The 23,338-nt window shown below is 39.6% G+C and overlaps 1 protein-coding gene across 7 annotated transcripts; it reads right to left on the bottom strand.

Moving 5' to 3' along the window:
• Positions 1-983: 983 nt before the first annotated feature.
• Positions 984-13,976, bottom strand: mhc100494167.L (HLA class II histocompatibility antigen, DP beta 1 chain-like [provisional] L homeolog). 7 transcript variants are annotated; one of them, XM_041562230.1, is made up of 9 exons: positions 13,817-13,972; positions 9,793-9,922; positions 8,863-9,103; positions 6,988-7,082; positions 6,209-6,475; positions 5,041-5,301; positions 4,071-4,349; positions 3,222-3,313; positions 984-1,418 (listed from the first exon to the last, which is right to left on the bottom strand). In XM_041562230.1, exons 3-9 carry the CDS (start codon positions 9,039-9,041, stop codon positions 1,395-1,397), a joined length of 1,197 nt encoding a protein of 398 aa, XP_041418164.1. In that variant the 5' UTR covers positions 9,042-9,103; positions 9,793-9,922; positions 13,817-13,972; the 3' UTR covers positions 984-1,394. The 7 variants fall into 7 exon arrangements, with proteins under 7 accessions (XP_041418164.1, XP_041418161.1, XP_018111326.1 ...); XM_041562227.1 differs by having other exon boundaries at positions 984-1,421; XM_018255837.2 differs by lacking the exon at positions 8,863-9,103 and having other exon boundaries at positions 984-1,421; positions 13,817-13,966.
• Between the last annotated feature and the right edge of the window lie 9,362 nt (positions 13,977-23,338).

Here is a 23,338-nt window from a genome sequence, read left to right on the forward strand (position 1 = left end):
TCTATCTATCTATCTATCTATCTATCTATCTGTTATAACTGCTTTAGAAGAAACAAAGACATGGCTTCAGAAGTACAGAATATGCAATAGCTATAAAGCCCCATCTGCTGACTGAAGGAGGTAGTACAACAAAAGCGTTCTACTCACAATTGTAACAACCATTGATTTGTTTCTAACATCTGGGAATTCAATATGTGTCCCCATTAAAATCTATCCTCAGTTGTTTGAAGAAGCAAGAGGCAGATTCAAAGGCAAATTGAAACAAGGTTACAGTGAACATAATAGCAGCTGAGCTCATCCCTTTTCTAACTTGAATCAGAGACATGGTGAAGCCCCTGGCAAGAGTAACAAGAAGTGTCTAAGGGTAGGACTACACAATGCGCTTATTTCCGTTCTGACGCGAGGAAGCGTATGTTTCACATCAAATGCGCCAAATCTAATGTAAGTAATGATTCACGTAGAAGCTAATGTCATCCGACACGACTGTTGGATGCGAACCCTGCATGTTGCGTCTTCATCCGACAGTCGTGTCGGATGAAATCAGTTTCTACGTGCGACATTCCTATTACTTACATTAGATTAGGCGCATCCGACATGACATCTGTGCTTCCTCGTGTCGGAACGGAGGTAAGCGCATCACGTAGTTCTACCCTAAATCTGAACATAGAAACAAAACTAGAAACAAAGGCACACTCCACTCAATGCTTCTGCAAAAACACCAAGGTCTCTTTTATTAAGATGAGATCCCAGCAAATGTTTCTGGGCCAAGCCCCTTCATGAAGTGCTACTTACATACAATCTACTTACAAGTAGCACTTGATGAAAGGGCTTGGCCTCAAAATGTTTGCTGGGATCTAACCTTAATAAAATAAGTTGCAGAAGCATTGAGTGGAGTGTGCCTTTGTTTCTAGTTTTGTTTCTATAATACGGAAGTTTGTGATTGCACTAGAGCCCACATTGTGCACCTCCCATCGGATTACATACCCTTTTTTTTTTTTTTTACATATAAAGACAGAAAGAAGTTTTGATTGAGTATCTAAATCTGAACATACATGAACACATCTGCTGGATCTTTGATTTTGCCACCTAGGTGGGTGGACCATAAATTGTTTCCCCAGCAGTATTTGTAGCATTATAAATGCCTGTAGTTGGGTATTTCACTAATACTGTCAAACACCTGGGGGGGGGGAACTAACTACTAACTAGGGTAGAGTTTAATGGACATATTTGATTCAAGCCCCCCTTCTAGGTCTGAATTTGTGTAAATTGATTCTATAACATGCCAAAATGTGATCTAAAGGTGAACTACCCCATTTACTAAATCTTTGTTGATTGAGTGATCTTCACGTTCATACAATCTAGCTCCTGTTGGTCCTGTGCATCCTGCGCATGGTTCACTGTGAATGTGATTTTTTTATCTGCTGGAGGATGACAAAAAAAAGGTTTCACTTTCTTTTCTATGTTTAATTGTCTACATCTTACATTAAATATATTTTTATATTTTTTTTAGGCAATGAAAAAAGTTTGCAGTACAAATGCATATTTACAATTTTCACATCCAACTTTCATCCTCAAGGTAAACACCAGGTAAATAATCTAGTGCACTGCTACTGTAATTTTTAAAGTACAGAAAATTTCTGAAAACTCAAAGTCTGGGTACTTCTGCCATGTCACAATCTTCTTCCACTTATACATTCTTCTCTGCGGCCCCAGGCCGGGTGCACATGTGCAGGAGAGTGAAAACCTGGATGCACATGTGCACCCAGACCAGTACTTAGAGAAGATCCTGAAAGAATAAAGGTGGCCATACACGGGCTGATAAAAGCTGCCGACAGACCGAGTCGGCAGCTTATTGGCCCGTGTATGGGGGCCCCCGACGGGCTTCCCCGATCGAGATCTGGCCGAAAGTCGGCCAGATCTCGATCGGATGGGATTAAAAATCCCGTCGGATCGCGGCCGCATCTGTTCGTTGATGCGGTCCCGCGATCCGACCGCCCGTTTGGCGAACGCTAGGATCCGATCGTTGGGCACTAGGGCCCACGATCGGATCAGCCCGATATTGCCCACCTCAAGGTGGGCATATCGGAGGGAGATCCGCTCGTTTGGCGACATCGCCAAACGAGCGGATCTATCCGTGTATGGCCACCTTTAGATTGCTTTGTGGTGTGGTACCCTGGGCTGGTGGTGCCTAACATTTTGCATTCCCCATGGATTATACGTTTCCTTCTCTTTTAAGCATTGATTACCTTTTTGCAATAATTCCATATAGCAATTTGGGATTCCGGGTACAATTCATCTACTTAAGAACTTTAAGGGCAAGCTTTATATGGTTTGGATGTGAGAGCATTTGTTCTACATGTAGCCTCTACATTTCCAGAACAACCACTGGGGAGTTGCAGTTTGGAACTACAAAAAATTAGGCAATCCATAGAACATTTTGCCTAGGCCAATGCTACCACTAAGGGGAAGTTGTATACATTTTTGAGTCTAAGAAAACACTTGGGCAGAATAGTCTCAGTTTTGGTTTGTAGTAGAATAAAAGGCATACACAAATGAAATTTGCATTGTTCCATTCATTTTAAATGAGGATGCAAGTTTCAACTGTTTTAATAAACCGGGACATAAAAATAATGTTGCTTAAAATCTTATGAGACAATTCCCATTTATTTCTTTAGGTACTCTGCAGCTTTTACTTGCCAGGTTTTTGGCGTCTTTTTTGAGTATACTTACATTTGCATTTCTTCTCAAATTGTAAAAAAACCCAAATCTTGAGTTTTAATAAATCTGCCTCTAAGTACATGAGTAAAGATGGCCATATATTTTTAAAAGATCCGATCATCATTGTGAGACCACGATTATCTCGGAACGATCGTACGGATTGTCCATCAACTAAAAAGACCAATTTGCCAGGAAAACAAAGGGGAGCTGCCTGCTTGCCTCTGCAAACATAAGATAGATTGCACTGGGATCTACAAAGATTTTTTGATCTGGCAGATCAATTTCCTGACAGATGTCGGCCGAAAAATCGTAAAATGTTTGATCGTTCGAATCTCACTAACCACACAATTTCGAAGGATTGGTCTGACTTCGCTAAAATCGGTCGTTCGGCAAGAGAAATCTTTGCGACTTTGGGGACCTTAACACAATAGGTACTAAAACTAATTTAATTAATAAAATAATCAGGTCTCTATCAAATATACATTCAGTGTGTTACAAATTACCTTAATGCAGCAGATTATGATTCCAGCAATCAGTGGTAAAAGCACGAAAACACAGATCCAAGTAATTATCTTGGAGTTTGCAGTTTGTGGAGCTGTAAGGTAAAAAAAAAAAAATATGAGATCCTTTTTACTTCAATCACACACAGAGTTATTTCATAGCGGGTCTCATTCTCCCTATCAGTAAGTACCAGGGCGCCATCAGGGGAGCACAGGGGTGACTATTGTCCCGGGCCTGGGGATTTCTGGTTTTCAGGGGGGCCCAGCTGTGCTACAGAAGAAGCCACTTCGGAGAAGAAAGAAGAGGCCACATTGGAAAAAAAACCCAAAGAAGTTGCAGGAAAAGGACGAAGAAGAACACTTGCCATCGAGGATGAAGGCCATCTGCTGAACTTTAAAGGTAAGTTCCACTGAAAACCCCTGGCCACCAATTAACCCAGTAAGTATCCCCAGGCCCTGACCATCAATGCTTTTTGTTTTTTTTAACTTGCAGGGGGCAGTGACACCAATAATCTTTTTTAAAATTGTAGGGGACCCTGGCATCAACAGCCTTTTTATTTTTAAAACTTACAGGTGGCCCTGGCACCAATAGTTTTTTTTTTAACTTGCAGCGGGCCAGGACACCAATGTTTTTTTAAACTTGTAGGTGGCCCTGGTCACTAGTTTTTTTTAATTTAACCCAGTGGGGTGGGCGTGGCCCAGAAAATCTTGTCGTGCTTTCTGATGGTGGCCCTGTTGAGTACCAACAGTATCAACCCTTGTTTAGGTTTTGTACTGGTTTGTTAATAATTTGTTTACATTTGTTCCTGGTGTACTCGTTACTATTTCATAATACTCAGATTCTAATCTTACCCCAAACCATGCTCAGCTCATTCTCCTTCAGACTACGATGCTTCACTACGCAATGGTAATCTGCAGTACTTTCTGGTTCTTCTATAACCACTTCTACTTGGTATGTTAGGTCAGCATTAGGCAGGGTTTCTCCCCTTATCTGCTCATTCTCTAAGGAAATGTTCCCCTTATACCAGATCACATCAATGTCTCGAGGATAAAATCTAGTCACATGACACATTAAACTGGAGGGGTCGGTGCCATCAGGTTCTCGATAAAGAATGTTTACCTTTGGAGTATCTGAAATAAAGAGTAAAAGTAAAAGAAAGATGGTAAGGGGGCAGCAGAAGTAACATTTGCATCCTTATTCAATACTTTCCTTTGTGTTCAGTATATGGAAGTTCCCTATATAGGGGTAACAGGTCCCTATTTGCTTCACTGAACCATTATAAACTGTGCACAATTTGTTGGGATTAAGGATGGTGTATGGTACGCTCTCCTATGGAAATGCTAAATTACTTGTTCAACTAACAATACAATGTTTTGCTCAAAAGTTTAGTGTGAATGAGGATGTTGGGGTGATTAGTGAAAGGTGTTCTTTTGGGCTACAGTCCAAAAGTCCCATATTCAACCCCTAATCTACTTTCTTCTTCAAACACAGTCATCTTCCTCTTCTTTTTCTGCTGGGGATAACGACCTAGTGAAGGCACCTATGATACCTGTGCACATGCACATCAACCACATAGCACTCAGGGGATTAAACATAAGCAGCTTTTTTATGTGACTATATGGCAAAACAAGGGTTACTTATATTTACTAAGCAACTGCTAGAAAGCAAAACATCTCTCAAGCATGGTGTAGCGCTTGTTTATGCTACAAGAATAGGCATAAAATATTGTGTACTGTTTTCATAATTCCCAGTTCATCAATACTATTCCCATTTATAATTTACATAACACAATGACTGGCTCTTAAAGTCAGTGAAGCATACCTGTTTTACTGTACAGCCAGTCCAGATTTTTTTGTAACCGTTCGTGGCATTCCTTTTCACTGATTATATTGTAAATACCAAACTTTTTGTTCCATATTTGAACTATTCTCTGAGAAGCTGGGTGACTGGACACCCAACGTGAAATCTTTTGGTCAACATGCATAAAATGGACTCCATTGAGTGCGTAGTAAGTAAAGCTGCTAACCGTCCCACTTTCAGTGTCCAGCTCACAGCCTTTTACAAACTGGAGGAAGAAGAAATCTGTGAAGAAAGAAATGAGAATACTGGGAAAAAAGGTAATTTCAAAACTGGGCAGTTGCAGTACAAACGTTTGATTTCAGATTGAGTAAACAGCACCCAGTGGAAAAAAAAGCTTTAGCAAGTTTATAGGCACAATTGAAAAGTTTTGTCTGCTTTCAAGCTATGCAACATTTAGTTAAAATTAACCCATCCCAATATACAGTAGCTGTGAACAATCACACTCATATTAATAAAAAAGAACATCTTTGTGGTTTAGCAACACACAGGTTCCTTCACGTCTTAAAAAGGGCAGTCTGTTCTACTGTGTCACCAAGTAAGAATCCATACCATGCCCCCAAAATGAATAATCAGTGAGCGCACACAAAAGCACTTTGCCCAATAACGATAAAATATCCAGTTATACAATATGTACAAAAGGTTACTTTTACCACGGATACAGACACACATGCTAAAGCTACAAACGGTGCAAAACTGCACATTTTAAGCCCTATACACAGAAAATTCGAAGTTGATGAATACAGTAAATGAGACCCAGTGTCACAATAATACACAAGAGAACACAAACTATAATTTTTTCTAAAAAGAAGCATTTGCCATATTTTTAAAAAGGCCGGAAACCGAACCCGAATCCGCATATGCAAATTAGGGACAGTAAAAAGTAGAAATTATTTTTTTTACTTCCATGTTTTGTGACAAAAAGTTACATGATTTCCCTTCCTGCTCCTAATTGGCATCTGCAAATTAGAATTCCGATTCCGTTCGGTCAGGCACAAAGATTCAGCCAAATCTTTGTGCTGAATCTCGGTGCATCCCTAGTAAAAACACAGCACGGTAAGTACAGTATAGATTTGCCTTATCATATGAATCCGTATTTTATTAAAATACAGTAAAGGACATGTTATCTTACCATCATTCATATAAGTCGTGTTTGTATCCTTTACCAGATCATCATAATCGCCATACCGCAGAGCTTCACAAATCTGGCAATGAGCAGTCTGGATGCTTTCTGGCACAAATAATTTCCCTTCTGATCCAAAGCCATTTATATACTTAAATATCTTGGTCTTGCTGTTATATATTCCAGTAGGTATATCGTCGATAAAACTTATCACCTGATTCGCTGGCTTTTTATTTTCTCTGTAAATGTGTTTGTACCACCCAAACTTATGAATTTCTAGGAGGGAAATAGCAATCAGCAAGAAGTCTTATGAAAGGTGCAGACAGTGTTGCTTTCAGTCAAAGCTAATCATTAGAAATATACACAAGCTAGCAGATATGATTTGGACTAGTGCAGATAAAGTTATTGTCTGTGATAAAACACTGCCACTGTAGCCTGATTCAAGTCATCTTTCAAAATCTGTTTGAGGCTTAGATATTTATGGTTCCTGAACTACAATTCTGGTGGGTTGGTCCCATATGTTTCCAAAATATAATAGTTTTATGTGATTTACCAAAATAATGACGCCCCCTTAATACAAAGCCTTTACTGCTCCTTGCCAGCCACTTTGAGTGTTCAACACTATCAAGGCAATGCTCATCCTCTGCAACAAAAGCTAAAGCTTTGTAGGAGCTGTGGCATGAGGCTGGATGGATAAGATAAGTAAGCACCGTTACAGGGCTTTTAATCCTCTGAACAACATCACTTAAAATCCGTAACTGAAAATCTACAGATTTTTTACAACCTACCTGCTGACACTGCATAGAAAACCAGAATAAATGTGAGCTCCAATATGCCCATCCTGCATGATCCAGTAGCTGCTTCACAAATCTGTAGTTCAGTTCTGATCATAAAAAAAACAAAGGTACCATTTAGATAAAGGACAGTGTAGTAATCATGGCAATAGACTGTGTAGATACACCCTGCAAATAAACCTTTCACCCCTGAGCAATAGGCAGATGTGCAGCATTCTGCACAGAAAGCCCCAGTGCTGTTTGCTAAATATTAGATGATGGGTCATGGCCATGTTATGAGTATTCACCAACTGAATTCAGAAATAATATGTTGAAGCTGAATTATGTTTGTTTAAGTTTCTATTGCTAAGCAACAGCTTTTTTACATGTTACATGATATACTACATGCATTGTTTCTGTTTTGTGGATATATGTGACAATACTTCTGTGGCTCTTTTATTCTGGTGCTCTCTACCCTATGGCAGTTATTATATTTATTGCGAAAATACTATCCAAACAGTTTTTTATGAATGGTGTGACTTGGGGCCTATTCCTTTTGGATGGCGTAATTAGTAATTATCACTTACAGCCCACTCCAGCCTCTCAGAATCTTTGGTTACTATTTTTATTTGTATAATATAAAAAAAGTACGTTTTATGTATTTTCATGAATTCTGTGTCTATAACATTTGGCTGGGAATGTGCATAATTTGCCTTCTCTTTTGAGGGTTGTATATTCTACAGAACATTAAAGCCAGTGGTGTAACTAGAAGTTACTATCACTTATAGTAAAATATTAAGAGTCCACCTAAACTTTGGAAATTACATTTATCATGAAACTTATTTTTAGTTAGTTGAGTTGCATTCAAAAGTTTTGGCACCCCATGCTAAATATTTGGCTAATTTTACAAGTGACAAGTAGAAAACAACTACCACAGGGTTTATTGTGATAAAAAAACACCTTCTTTACTAATATTACCAAACAGTTATATTTTATTTCAGCATTTAATAATGGTGTCACGTGCAAAAGTGTGGACACCCTTCCACTTTCCATTCCTCCCAAATGTCCCAATTTTCACAGGACAGTCCCAATTTTGACAGCTTAGCCCGCAGTCCCGGATTGTTACTGAAATGTCCCAGCTTTCTCTTTGATCTCCTGCACTGAACAGCCAGAAAAACATAAAAGGTTTCTAACTTAATTGGCTTTTGGCAGAGAGCCCAGAATACCTGGAAGGTGAGCTTAGATACATTTTTTTACAGTTTAAAGGAAAACTATACCCCCAAAACGAACACTTAAGCAAGAGATAGTTCATATCATATTAAAGAATCTTACCAAACTGGAATATATATTAAAGTAAATATTGCCCTTTTACATCTCTTGCCTTGAGCCACCATTTTGTGATGGTCTCTGTGCTGTCTCAGAGATCACCTGACCAGAAATACTTCAACTCTAACTGTAACAGGAAGAAGTGTGGAAGCAAAAGACACAACTCTGTCTGTTAATTGGCTCATGTGACCTAACATGTATGGTTTGTTGGTATGTTTGTGAGTACAGTGAATCCTACGATCCCAGGGAGCGGCCCTTATTTTTTAAAATGGCAATTTTCTATTTATGATTACCCAATGGCACATACTACTAGAAAAGTATATTATTATGATAATGGTTTATTTACATGAAGCAGGATTTTTATGCAATATCTTTTTATAGAGACCTACATTGTTTGGAGGGGGTATAGTTTTCCTATTATAGTATAGTATAATACTATATAGTATAGTTTTTTCCTAAGCAAAGAAACAATTGTAACAATTTGCAGCTTAAAGGGCAATTCACCTCCATTAGCAAAACTGTAACACATAAAACCCCAAGAAATGTGTTCAAACTTTCCATAACCTGCCAAATGTTGTAAAATGGACATGGCAATTAGGGGGTGTGGTCATAAAATGCGCACTGTCAAAAATCTTCACCGCTCTTGCTTGCACGTGGCAAAACGTTTTGTCCCTCTTTATATTTTCAAAATGTTGGGAGGTATGCTTGTCCAGTGCAGTGTTGAACAAGGCTTGGTCTTTCATAAACCGGGAAACCCCTGCTGGTACCAGTCTTCACTGCTGTCCTTTTGGGACCCTGGAATTTTCTGCGGTGGAACCAACAGGGGAATAAGAATCCAGAGGTTATGTCAGCAGTAACAAGGCACTGGCGAGGACACAGTTAGGGACAAGCCAAAGGAATTGAAGTCACACACAAAGGAGTAAATAAAAACAGGAAATAACACAGATCTCCATGTGTATGGCTACTTTGCGCAGGGCAAGGAGGGCTCGCTGGGGTTCAGGAGTGTAAAGATATGCCATTGGCTGTGTATACTGGTAAATAGATATAGACAGAGGAAGGTATTAGCAGCCCTAGAGAGAATGGTGGCAGACAATGCGTTAAACAGAGAAAGCATAGAGTGGGTGGGGAGTACTGGGTACAACATGTTTCCTCAGGAAACAGAAGCACAGTGAGACACGAGAGTGGCAATGTGGTAGCAGTTACTAGACCCCCAGGAAGTCGTATACTTCTCCACAAAAAAAAATGGCCTTATTACTCAGTGCCCCGCCCCCTCCCATTAAGGTGCCGTGTATATATATATATGTGGATATCTGCTGGCAATTAGCTTATCCTACATGCGGCGTTTGGCGTGCTCTATATACCCCTATATGATCCTTACTGGGCTCTTTTCAAGGCTCGGAAGCTAATGCGTACTCCACCCCTCTCCTTCATACACTGCAGTAGCATTCAGTCATGCGTTCTCAGTCTCACTCCTCTAGCGAGCTCCACACATACCTGTCAGGCCCACTGCAGTCCTAGCGTCTGCTTCCTTTATAGTCCAAGAAGAGGAAAGTGGAGTTTGTGAAACGCGGTTCATGTAGAAAGCATGCTAGAAAAACAGCCTCATATGGTAGGAATCGTGGCCCTAAAAAGAAAGTGAAAGTAATGAAGCTTGGGGGGGAAGATGACAGCGCCACTTACAGTTCGTGCTGCTTATAACAATACAGGAACCATTCCTAGGCAACTCATGTAAAGGATAGTGGATGCAAAGATATTTTAGTATATTACTACTAAAGGTGACAATTGGAAGTATGAGCTTATTAAAAACTAGGAAGCATAATATACACTAAAAGGCACAGGTGCAGTAACTAATAGCAACTGACGTGGTTTGCTTTTAAAAAGATGACTTTGAATTAGACTGTAAGCTATGTGGGGTAGAATCTCCACCCCCTTTGTCACAGGTATAACTAAATACAGAATATAAGTATGTTTTGCATTTATTATATTTCATTATCATATTGACCTTAGTCTGTTCTATGAATTTATTGCACTAATGTACAGTGCATCATGCACAAGTACCGCTACATCAGGGGTGCCCAAACTTTTTGCAACGAGGGCCAGATTTGGTGAGGTGAAAATGTGTGGGGGCCAAACATTCAGCCTGACATTCTTTGAACCATTAAATTACAGTAATCGAGTAATCGTAGCAGTAATATTTGGGCACATTAGTGAAATGATCTGCCACTTGGTCTATATTGCTGCCTGTGTGCTGAAGGTGTTAGCAATAGACACGTACTGGCACATAGTGACGCCATACTTCTTTAGTTCACTGTACTGGCACGTCAGTCTATTGACACCTTCAGCCCTAAAGTGTGCGAGAGCGGCGCGTCACTACGTTCCAGTACGTGTCTATTGCCAAAACCTTCAGCACACAGACAGCAGTATAGACCAAGTGGCAGATCATTTCACTAATGTACCCAAATATTACTGCTATGGGATTCCTGATCGCACTGTGCTGTGGGGCCTCATTATTATTAATTATTAATTAATCATGATGGAGGCTGAGGGCCGGTGTAAATTTGAAAACAGGCCGCAATTGGCCCCCGGGCCGCACTTTGGACATGCCTGCGCTACCTAAACAATATGTTTCTACTGTATATTTTTCTCAGTGACCTTTCTCAAGGATGATACAAAAACATTTTGGCCAATCATAAAGGGCCTTACCAATGCAAATTCTCCAATCAATGCTTGTTATCCAAACCTTATTAGTTAAGTGATTTAACCCATTGTGACCTTCTTTACCTTAGTGTCATAAAAATATTTTTATCCTGATAGTGTTACCATCACCTGTACATCATAAATATCATAAATGACAGACATAAGTGTATAAAAACATGTGTAAAAGACACAACCGGAATGGGATCACCTGACTATAGTTGGAGAGGGTGGGAGCTACAACATGGAGATGGTCACTGCTCCAGTATAACTATAACAAACAAGGGAAAGTTGTGCTCACCGCTAATTTGTAGCTCCCATCCTTCCCAGCTATAGTCAGGTGATCCCACTGGTGTCTAATAAAAGGGCAGCCAATTTTGGGAGTTTTACTTTGAAAGCAGCTAGTAAGGTGCAGATAAAACTTAGTCCCTTTGTATAATGAAGCAATAGAATTTTTAATGAATCAGATGAAGGTTGAGCATGGGACTCGCCAGATATGGGATGACTTTGACGTAGTTGGCCAGCTTTAATATATTGCAATATATGGACAAACAATCCCTGTTTTGTTTAAAGGGTAAGGCATTTTTCAGTAGCAGTATGCACAAAATGTCTCTGTCTTACATATATTGATAATGGGTTGAGTGCAGAGGACTCTTGTATTTGTCTATATGTATTTTGTGGTCACAGCCTCATTGCACCCCCACCTAATGGTTTTAAAAATTAGTGGTGAGCACAACTTTCCCTTGTTTCCCTTATCCAGTAGAACCCTGATATTGCGTTTTACCAGAATTTACAGTTTTTTTCGCAGTCCCATACAAGCAAGTAGCATCTTTTTTCCACACACTTGGGAAACCTGCTGTACTTGGATAAGTCATTTTTAACCTTCTCAAACACCAGAGGTCATTTTCCCCTGGGTTGCTACTAGGGTTGCCAACTTTTCTGAAAAAAATACCTATATAGAAATACCTACCTATATATTTATCTTTTTTCCCTATTAATAACATTGGAATCAACCATCATTTTTACTGGCCAGACTGGTAAAATACCGGCCAGGTGGCAACCCTAGTTGCTACAGTGCACACCTTAGTGTCCATCTAACACTTTTGCCCAGGGGATATGCTGCACTTTGAAACACCAATTTCTTATAATAAAGGTATCCACATCTCGCATAATACTGACTCTCGTCTAGAGCCCCATAATGGGTGTGACTTGGATAGTACACAACTGGAAAAATATATAATGAAGCATGGAGCAAAGATAAGAAATAAAACACAATATCTATGCACTCTGGTCAATTTGAATCCCTAGTCACACACCAATGCAGGTACACGTGGAAAGTTGTACATTAAACCTTCAGTTTATTAAAGACAAGCAGGACGGATGGTGGTTTCCTAAACTTCAGATTCCTCCCCTACCAGACTTTCAGCAGCGTAGAAAGAATGTGGGGCCGGTAATGATACAAATCACATTTATTGTACTGCCTTGGGGTGATTTAACCCTTTCCTTGCCTTAATGTGCAAAATTGCAATTGTGCCATCTGCTATTTATACATGTAATTGCCACAATGCCATCCTTCTATAGTTCTGGGGTATTTATATGTGAAATTGCAACAGTGCCATCCTTCTATAGTTCTGGGGTATTTATATGTGAAATTGCCACAATGCCATCCTTCTATAGTTCTGGGGTATTTATACAAGAAATTGCCACAGTGCCATCCTATTGTTCTGGGGTATTTGTACAAGAAATTGCCACTGTGCCATCCTTCTATAGTTCTGGGGTATTTAAATGTGAAATTGCCACTATGTCATCCTTCTATAGTTTTGGGGTATTTATACATGGAATTGACACTGTACCAGCCTTCTATGAGTTTTGGGGATATTATACATGAAATTCTCCCACTATTATGTGCAGAGGGGGCCCTGGCATCGGAAATTACTGCTTGAATTCATTAGGATAGCCACTAAGGTTGCCACCCTTTTCTGGATTTTTTTTTTATATATTTATATCTTTCTTCCCTATTAATAACATTGGCATCAAGCAGCATTTTTACCAGCCTGCATATCAAAATACCAGGCATGTGGCATAGACCTTCAGCAATTTGAAAACACCAGAAGGCAATGAACAAATAGCAAAACATCGATAATTGCAGCCTTTTCTATTATTTAAATGACCCCCAGCAATCACAAGAAATGTAATTGATTGTATGATAGATTATAACAGACATCTGTAATTGTTTTATGTCATATACACTTTGTAGCGCTTCTCACACAGTAATTTTGTTTATCTTCTCATTTCACATGTTCTCAGCTGTATCAAAGTTGTTTTTACTAAGTAATGTAATATCTTATACTGAAACAGCTTTGTGATTGGTTGGTAGGGTAATAACCCCTCGGATCTGTGGGTATTACTCAATATAGTAATAGTTTTGTTTACGCATAACTTGTGTGTGGGAGTGTCTACTGAAACATATGGTTAAAGTTCCTCAGTGTTTTCTGAACTGCTATGATTGACCCAATGTACACACCATTATCATTCTCATTTCAATAGAGATAATATATACTTTATTACTAACACATCTGAATGTTTTATCCGGGTTAATTTACTGTTAGGGTTTCTGTGGTTGCCCTATCCAGCAAGGACAAGGGTTAATTCCTTCTCTCTCTTGCACCAATCAGGTATTGTGAAAGGCTTTTTATAGGGCTGGACTTCAGTTGCTTATGTTAACTCAGTGTTAACTAGGGCTTGATTGACTATGACTTTGTTTAATCCTTTGGTGCTGTGTTTCTCAGGTGTACTAGTGTTCTCAGTGTGCTCAGTTACTTACCACCTCCAGAGCTGAGATTTCCTCCTCCGGTTGAGTCTCAATAAGTTGAAGTGTCTCACAGTGCACGTCTCTCTGTAAATCCCCCACCCTCTCCTGTCAGAGTTCCTATCAGTGAATCACAGGTGGCTGACTGCTTCCAACTTTCTATTGGCAGTTTCGACTTTGTTTTCTGCTGCCTCTGACGTCTCTCCAGCCCAGACTACTATCTTCCTCCCTGTGACAACATTACAGTAACAGAGCCTGAATATTGTGAACACACCCATTTCCAGTGAGGCTTGAAATACAATCCATTGAAAAATCCATTACAATTTCCATTAATCCAAATTAGTCCGTTAATCTAAAACATGGGTTAAAAGGTCTTTAGAAGAGTCTTGTATTCCAAAATGTTGTTCAAGGGATTATAAGTAAGTCAATGTTAAAACATCCAGGCATATTTACTATGCTGGTTGCCAACAAACAATATGAAATGACAGACCAGTGGAACTTAAATCTCTTCTTCTTACATCACTACCAGTGATGTTTTATTTGTAAGAAGAAAGGTAAGGTTTCATAATTTTTGAAGCAATATTTCCAGATCCGATATGCTCATGATGACAGTAAACTTTCTTTTCATTTGGTCGACAAAATCTTTTACAACTCTGTTAGAATGGCGAAACTGAATGTTTGTGTTCAAAGAGACTGTCACCTCTCCGGTCCATAATAAACATGGCCGTCAGGCCAGTGGCATTTCAGGGGCTGCTGCCCCCCGGATCCACACTGTCAATGGGACGCATCGCTAGTACAGTGAGCGCTATTGTGCTCGCTGCACTAGCAGAACCGCCTTAAATAATGAAAATTCGGCTCTTAAAGTTACCAGAGCTGCTTTTTGCTGCCCCTGGTAACTGGCTGCTCCATGCTGCCTGAGGCAAGGTTTTCGCCCCCATGCTTGATAAAGTGGCCTGACCCCAAAACGTCGCATTTTCTGATAATAAAACACAAGGGACTGTCCCTGCTTGCACCTGCCCCTGAGTGCCAGTGATTTCTTACCTACTATCCTGCTGAACCATTGGATGCATTTAGAGTTCATAATTCCTGACTCTCCATATAGATACCTGCTGCCTCTGCTATTTTCTCTGTCTCCACCCTCACTCTCATTAAGGATGGGTGTCTATAATGTGGTCTTTATGGGCTTATATAAGCCAGTCCCTTTCTGCCTCCCTTTGCTGGATCATTAAGGTTTGCCTGGTGATCTTGCCCCCTTGTTCCTGTTTCAGCCTTGTTCCACCTAATCCTTGCTCTGTTCCAGTGTTTCTAATGCTCGCCATGTTTCCTGGTATCGACTATGACTGAACTCCCCCTGCCCCTGATGTGGCCTGTACCCGACTATGAGAGAATTCTGACTACCTTTGACCTTGGCCTGTCCCCAATAACAACTGAACTCTGCTTTCCCCAGAACTTGCTCTTGCTCACCTTCCTAACCACAGGGTTGACTCCCCTCATTTCAGCTTATTCTGCATTGTTTTTGTCTTCCATTGTTGCCATTAAATCCTCTTGTTGCACATCACATAACTTCTGCTAACATTCTACCTAACAACATGCATAACCTGGGTTACACAGCACATAGGCTTTCTCTTAAAAACCTCTCATCAGAGGTAGTTCCTGACAGTATAATGTAAATATCAGATCAAAAAGCAGTAACCTCCACTGCCTGTTGGCAAAGGCAAGCAGAAGAGATAGACTTGATTGCATTTACAGAAAAGGATGACCCATTTTTGTATTACAGAGATGTGGTGGGATGAGACTGGCTGTGAATTTAGATGGTTATACCAATTTGTGAATTGAACACAGGGATTAAAAGAGGTGAAGGTGTAAATCCAGTATTAAAGTAGTGCTCTAAAAAAATTGCTAAGGCAGAGTATGTGGAAGCCCTATGGGTAGAGGTTTTTAGATGGGTTTAAGATGAATAAGAAAATGATCATTGGTGTATGCTACAAATTGCCTAGTATAAGTGAGGAGAATGAAGCCCAGCTGCTAGAAATTGAAGAGGCTTCACAAATAGATCAAGTTGTTATTATGGGTGACTTCAGTTATCCAGATATTGACTGGACTGTTACTGTAGCCAAATTAGAAAGAGCTAACAGGTTTATAAATATGCTAAATGACAACTTTTTATTTCACCTACTTACCGGTTCAGAAACCTACTAGAAACGATTATTTGCATCTGGTAATAACTAATAAAAAATGAATCTCTAGCCTTTGCGTAGGTCATTTAAGGAACACTGATCACAATATGGTCTCTTTTGAGAATATGTTGCAGAGACAACTGTATAAAGGAGTAACACTAAATTTTCGATGGAAGTTTAATAGCTTCTCTGCAACATATTAACTGGGAAAGATTTTTAACACACAGAAGGAAGCTGTAATGTCTTTAAATAACTGCTTTACAAGTATACATGTCAGTACATCCCCCTTGTAAACAAGGAAAGATGTCATAAAGAAAACCTTTATGTTTCATAGAAAATTTAGCAGGGAAAAGAAAAAAAAAAATATTTAAGGTATTCAAGTTAGTTGGGACAGCTGAAACTTTTATCATCCACAATAAAGTATGCAAAAAGCAGACAAGAGAATGAAATGGGCATTGTAGTTAGTGAAAAAAGTTCAAAATTATTTTTTACATATGGAATAATTAAAATATGAGGAACGCCTATTATGGATTGGGTTGTTTTCTCTGGAGAAAAGGTACTTAAGTAAACATTATAGACAAGAACAAAGAACCAGGGGCCACCATTGAGTATTGAAAGACTGAACTTTCATTGGATGCAGCAAAAATGATTCTTCAGGCATAGGGAAGTGAGGTTGTGGAATTCCCTTCCGGGTGACGTTGTGATGGCAGCTTCTATTAATGCTTTAGGGAGTGGCCTTCTTGAACAAACATACTATTCAGGGCTATTGTGATCTTAAGATCTACAGTTATGCTCCCCATAGACGCAACGATTCTTCTTACCGAACGACCGATTTTAGGGAAGCCCGACCAATCCTTCAAAATTATCGTGCGGTTAGTGGTATTCGAACGATCGTACATCTTATGATTTTTTGGCCGACATCTGTCGGGAAATTGATCGGTCAGGTCAAAAAATCTTTGTCGGCCGCAGTGCAATCTATCTATGTTTGCAGGGCCAAGCAGGCAGCTCCCCTTTGTTTTCCTGGCAAATTGGTCTTTTTAGTTGATGGTCAATTCGTACGATCGTTCTGAGAAGATCGTGGTCTCACGATCAGGATCTGATCTTTTAAAAATCTCAACATCTATGGCCAGCTTTAGTCTAGTATCATTTATATATGTGAGTGTATTGTGTGACCAATTGGTAGCAAAGGAACCAGACGGGGGGGGGGGTCTTGCAACAGAATATGCAGCTTTGCCTTTTATTGGAGTTTGTATATTAAAGGGGACCTGTCACCCTAAGAAATAATTTCAAATTCTTTTCTATCATGTTAGTTGAGCAAAATAAACTTTACTTACACTGTATTTATTATTTAAATTGTGTTTCCTTCTGTTTTGGAATTATACAATCACAGCAAGCAGGCAGCAGCCATTTTGTGGACACTGTTATTAAGGGAAATTGTTTATCACCCCAAAATCTTGTGTATGAACAAGAATGAGGGACCTAATGTCCATGTGCAGTGCCGTACACAATTATAGAGCCTGAGGAGGGAAGGGGGAGTGTGGGGAGAGCAGTGATATGTAGGAAGTGCTGAATGGAAAGTGAAAGTAATTGACTGCCCCTCCTCTATGCCACGGGCATAGAGGCGGGGCAGGTAATATTTGACAGTTAGATATTTAAACACCTTTATAACAGGTATGGATGTTTTAATGAAAAATATTTTTGGGATTCCATATTTAATTTGGAAAGAAATTTCATTATGCAGTTTTTTATGTGTAGGTGACAGGTCCACTTTAAACAACAGGCCGTCCCTTTAAGGCTTACACAAAAGAAAATAAATCCTAAAATAAAATCCTACTCCTGTCCGGATGCTAACTTAACACACTGTTTTCCCTTTCTAACTTGCCAGTCAGCTATTCTGATCCTGAAATACAAAACACAACAAAGGTATTCACCTGTTCAGTACACTGTGGCTTCTATCACAGCAGTTTCACTGAGAAGCTCCCATTTCCTCTAACAGGTAGCCCAGTGAGCTGGAAGCTATTAATTATCTCCAGAAGTCATCTTTTAGTGTACCCCTTTAAACCAGTAGATGTTGCTGTTGGTTTGATGTTTGTTTTTGCTTCTTTTCAGTTTGCGCTTGTATTTGCTTAACTGGTCCATCATGCCAACATTTTAGATTCTGTGGTTTCTCTTGGATCTATGCTGCATTGAACCATGGGTATCTACAAATAGGGCAAGGGGGAGAGGGCACCCCCACGGAGTTTGTGCCACTGAAGAATCCAAGTCCGACTCAAAGGCAAGTCAAACAAGGCAGTTTACTTTAGGCCCTGAGTTTAAGGGGGCCTTTCCCCTCCCATCACCTTGCAGTACTGTGGCTTCAAATAGTGATGTTCCGCAGAAATACAAATAGTTGACAGGAAACAAAACATAAAAAAAAATTACATTGGGACACACATTATATGGCAAAAATATCAGGACAAAGTTTAAATGTACTAGTTGAGTTGGCAGGCAGACACATAACTATGGGCAGTTGTCAGCCACAGTGGTGTAAAGGTAGATTGAAGCTGGGGAAGCATGTGCTCTAGAATAATAAATCCCATTTTCTATCTGGCAGTCTGACTGGTGAGCCTGGAATTGATGGATGTCAGGAGAATACTATGGGGCAAATTTACTAAAGGGCGAAGTGAACGATGGCGAAAATTTTTCTAAGTCCCAAAAAACGCTGGCGACTTTTCAGGGTGATAGGCTGCAAAAGATCGTAAATTTTTTAGGGTACCCGGCTTCCCCCCTACACTTCCTAACATATGGCACATAAACTATACACTGGGCACATGTATAGGGCATTATAACAACTTTATTTTCTTTTATTAAGGTTCCCTGGGCTTATGTAGTGTAATATATTTGTTGCAACATTGAAATTTAACTGCCCGCCGTATGCAAATTGGCCAACGATATTGCAACTTCGCTTTGCTTGCCGAATTAACGCTAGCGAAACTTCGCCATCGTTCGGCGCCCTGGACGCAACTTCGCATTTTAGTGAATTAGCATTGTCCTGGCAAATTTTCTCCTGGCGAAGTGTGGCCATATGCGCGAAGCTGTCGCTGGCGAATCTCCACAGGTTAGTAAATTTGCCCATATGTGTCTTAATGTCTAATGCCAGGTGGAAGGTTTGGTGAAGATTTCATAGTCTGGCACAGATTTCCATGCTTTGGTCTAGGTCTAGGGGGTCCATAAAATCAAACTTTAAGGCTACAGGGTATAATAATAACCTTGACAATTCCATGCTCCCTACTTTGTGGAACAGTTTGGGTAAGGCCCTTTTGGTGCTTTCCTGTTTCAGCACAATAATTCCCCCTGCAGAAAGTCAGATTTGTGGAGATAAGTTAACTTAACTGCACAAAACACTGACCTCAACCCAAATGAAAAGCCATGGAAATCCATCTAGTGAGAACATTGAGTAAGGGCTGTTAAAACAGCAAAGGGAGGGGCAATTTCAGATCCCTTTGGTTTGAGAATGGAATGTTTAACAGGCAGATGCGTGACCAGGCTCTACTGTCCATCATAGCCATACTATGTTCAGCCATAGTGCAGTATTATTGTTTAGGTAAAGTAATCCATAGCCCATGGAGATTGTTAGCATCTCACCTGGCATAGGCCATAATGCTATGCATTAATAAAATAAGACCATTTTATATTACTATACACAGGGTAGCAATTAGGCGTATAAAGGATATAAACACCAATATTTAGCATTATTCAATATGGCAAATGTTCAGAAATTCGACTTTTGGCTCTAATCACCTAATAAAGTGTAGGTTTTCAAACGTTTTAGTTTAGCCCCACTCAACACAATATTGATAACTTTATGTACAATATAAGTTACTAAAAAATGTATATTGCCTAAATATATAAACTTTCTTAAGTTTATACCTGTCTTAATATGTGCTTTACATGCAGAAGCCACCTCACCCCCAACCTTGCCTACAAGGTTTGTGTTTAACTTTGATAGTGATCACTGACTGCTCTTTAGGGTTAGTTCATACAGGGTGTTTTGGGGAGATTTGGTCGCCTGGCGACTAATCGCCTCGTTTTTGCGGCGTTCAATCTCCCCAAACGCCTTCCCTGTTCCTGCGCCGGTTAAAATGAGAAAACACCGGCGCTAATCATACACGGCGATTCGTTTTCCGAAGTTTGCTCGTGAAGCAACTTCTGACGACTTCGGAAAATGAGAGCTGTGGAATTCTCTCCCTGAATCAGTTGAACAGGCTGAAACATTAGATAGCTTTAAGAAGTGGTTGGATTGCTTTTTAGCAAATGAGGGAATACAGGGTTATGAAAAATAGCTCAGAGAACCATTTGATCCAGGGACTGGTCCGATTGCCATTTTGGAGTCAGGAAGGAATTTTTTCCCCTCTGAAGCTAATTCCCTGTATAACTCAGCTTGCAGCCTTGTGTTATTGGAAGCACAAATATCTATCTCTTTTGACGTTGTATTTTATCTGAAAAACTGATATTAGTTACTCCCAACATTTTTATTATATATAACCTATTTTTTTTCTAAAACTGTTTTTATTCAAAGTTTCAAGTTCAATAACATGAAGAAGAAAATAAATGCTAACATCAGTCAGTAGTAAGTAGCTTGATCAAAATAATCAAGTAGAGTAAGTAAAACCAAAAGTGTGCTGTCCCGAAGTAGTTCTGTTTCATACAATGTGGTGTATTGAAGTGTTCATGTAGGTGAGCCAAGTGTCAAAAAAAATTTTTCGTAAGTTTTTCTTTATTAGTCAAGGTTACTATCCAGTCCAGATAAAAAATATGACGTTTTTGCTGTACCAGAGAAATAGGTTTGGAAGTTTGTAAAAAGAGCCATTTGTGTAAGATGTCTTTTCTGGATGCAGATGCTAATCGTTCAGCCAGGGCTTTTTCTGGTTTTGTGGTACTTTTTGTTAGAAGGAAATTTGTAAAAATTGCCCTAACAGCTCTAACATGTAAAGTTTTTGCCGACTTGTCTTTCCAGTAACCAGCGACTCCCTCCAAGTGTCTTGTAGATTTGGACAAGACCAAAGGCAGTGTACCAGATCCGCTCTGGGGTTACTGCATTTTAAACATCTGTCCGAAGAGGCCGTATCTATGTGGAACCTTCTGAGTGGTGTCAAATATGAGTGGTGTAAGATTTGCAAGGACATTTCCTGATATTTTCTGGCTGGTAAACATTTCATGACATGTGTATGATATTAAAGAATATCGTGTGCATCCGTTTGTGGGATTACTGGCATCTATTTTGTTAGGTTACAATCGATAGATGTTCTAATCTGCCTGTAGATTGAGAAGCGGATTTCACTGTATCATGTCGTGCCTATAGTAAAGCAAAAGGATTATTTTTGTCTGCGTCTATTGTTAGTTTTTGTTTGACAAAATGTATAAGTTGTTTAAAAGGGAATTGGTGATTTATGTAAGAAAGGGTATTTTTGCATTAGGTCTGCTATAGGCATGATTGTGAATCTATCTGTGGTCGTGTCTTTTATATTTTGTAAACTTAATGGTTGCCAGGTTTGAAATAATGTATTGCTTATACCTAGAGCAAAGTGTTTATTTTTTAGCCATGTCAGATGTATAGAATTATAGGGAGACAAATTAGATCTTTTGTGGATAGAGTGCCAGTGTTTTGTATGTGTGTATAAATAGGGGATTTTCCTCCATAGTTTGTTGTATAACCTATTTTAAATTATTTAAAATTTTCACTTGTTTATCATAAAAAAGAATGACTGTAAGCTGTTTGTATTTACTTATTTAGTGATTTTACCAGATTTATGTCTTTGTCCAATTTGACTACTAAGGTGGTATGAAAACTGGGCTGATCAAAAATTGATTATAGTGGCTGTTGTTTTGTATACATGAAAAATCCACTGGGGAGCATTGAAATTAGTATTTCGGTTTTATTTGAGATGCATTGCTTTGCTATGCATCTCAAATAAAACTGACATACTAATTTCACTACTTTGCTCTCCAATGGATTGTTTATATTATAACCCCTAGTGGAGGTGGTGAACCTACTACACTGTTTGAGGAGCAAAACAAGCTTACATCTGAAGTGCTTAAGGAACACCTATTACTAGACATTGGCTGTTGTTTTGGCCCATGTGTAGGCCTGCTGACTTGGTCACTCCTGGCTGCAAAATCTGCCCATATATAGCCAGATGGCCATCCAAGCATAATGTATTTGGTAGTAAAATATAGATGGTAAATTATCTGGAAGATGATCCAGTCCAACTTCTGCAGGCACATTGGGGTTGTGATTTAAAACCCAATGGAATGCACCACTGCAATTTTTGTTATTGCCAATGCCAGAAATGGGCATGACTATTCTAGGAAGGGATGCCACTTGTCTGGTTTTGACCAGGACAGCCCAGTTTTTGGAAGGGCTACCCTGTTTAAAACTACAGGTTTTTCAAAAATCCTGGCAGGATTTACCTGAGATTGATGACGAATCGCCGATCACCACATCATGGCCCTGCCTCAGACATCACTGGCCCACCCCTAAATTGACAAAGCCTCATCCGCTATATCACAGACCTGCCCCTAAATGTCTTTGGGCCTCCCCCCCGGCTGGAGTCAGCGATAGCAAAAGGTGGCAATCCTTATTCTAGGTCTTTTGACAGGGGCCTAAAAATTGCAGAAACAAATGTCTAAAATGAATAAGGACCAGATTTTGTACATTCTGATCTAATCACTCTCCTGTCAGTAAAGTGAAGTAACTGACATTTATCAAAGCATATTAACGTGTCTGTTCATCACAAAGGGGCAAATTTACATAGGGTCGAATATCAAAGGTTTAATTAACCCTCGATATTCGACTACCGAATGTAAATCCTTTGACTTCAAATATCGAAGTCGAAGGATTTACCGCTATTCCTACGATTGAACGAATAATCGTTCGATCGATCAATTAAATCCTTCGAATCGAAGGATTTTAATCCATCGATCGAACGAAATTCCTTCGATCAAAAAAACCTTGGAAAGCCTATGGGGACCTTCTCCATAGGCTAACATTGGCCTCGGTAGGTTTAAGGTGGCAAACTATGTGGTTGAAGAATTTTTTAAAGAGACAGTACTTCGACTATCGAATAGTCGAACGATTTTTAGTTAGAATCGTTCAATTCGAAGGTCGTAGTCAAAGGTCGAAGTAGCCCATTCGATGGTCAAAGTAGCCAAAAAAAACAATTTGAACTATTTTTCCTCTATTCCTTCACTCGAGCTAAGTAAATGGGCCCCAAAGTGTACAAGTGCTTTAAGCACTGAATCAGTAAAAAAATCTCCCTAAAATCACACAGTGGCGTAACTAATGGCAGCCAGGCCTGGGTGCAAGATGTGCACCAGCCCC

This window comes from Xenopus laevis, chromosome 1L (assembly GCF_017654675.1).
Source record: "Xenopus laevis strain J_2021 chromosome 1L, Xenopus_laevis_v10.1, whole genome shotgun sequence".
In the NCBI taxonomy this organism is placed as follows: Eukaryota; Metazoa; Chordata; class Amphibia; order Anura; family Pipidae; genus Xenopus; species Xenopus laevis.

Coding starts and splice junctions, on each gene's coding strand:
- mhc100494167.L (XM_041562227.1), bottom strand. CDS start 9,041: ATGAAAGACCAAGCCTTGTTCAACACTGCACTGGACAAGCATACCTCC. Junction 3,314..4,070: donor TGAGCTGAGCATGGTTTGGG/GTAAGATTAGAA, acceptor TTTACCTTACAG/CTCCACAAACTGCAAACTCC. Junction 1,422..3,221: donor TCATAATCTGCTGCATTAAG/GTAATTTGTAAC, acceptor GTCATCCTCCAG/CAGATAAAAAAATCACATTC.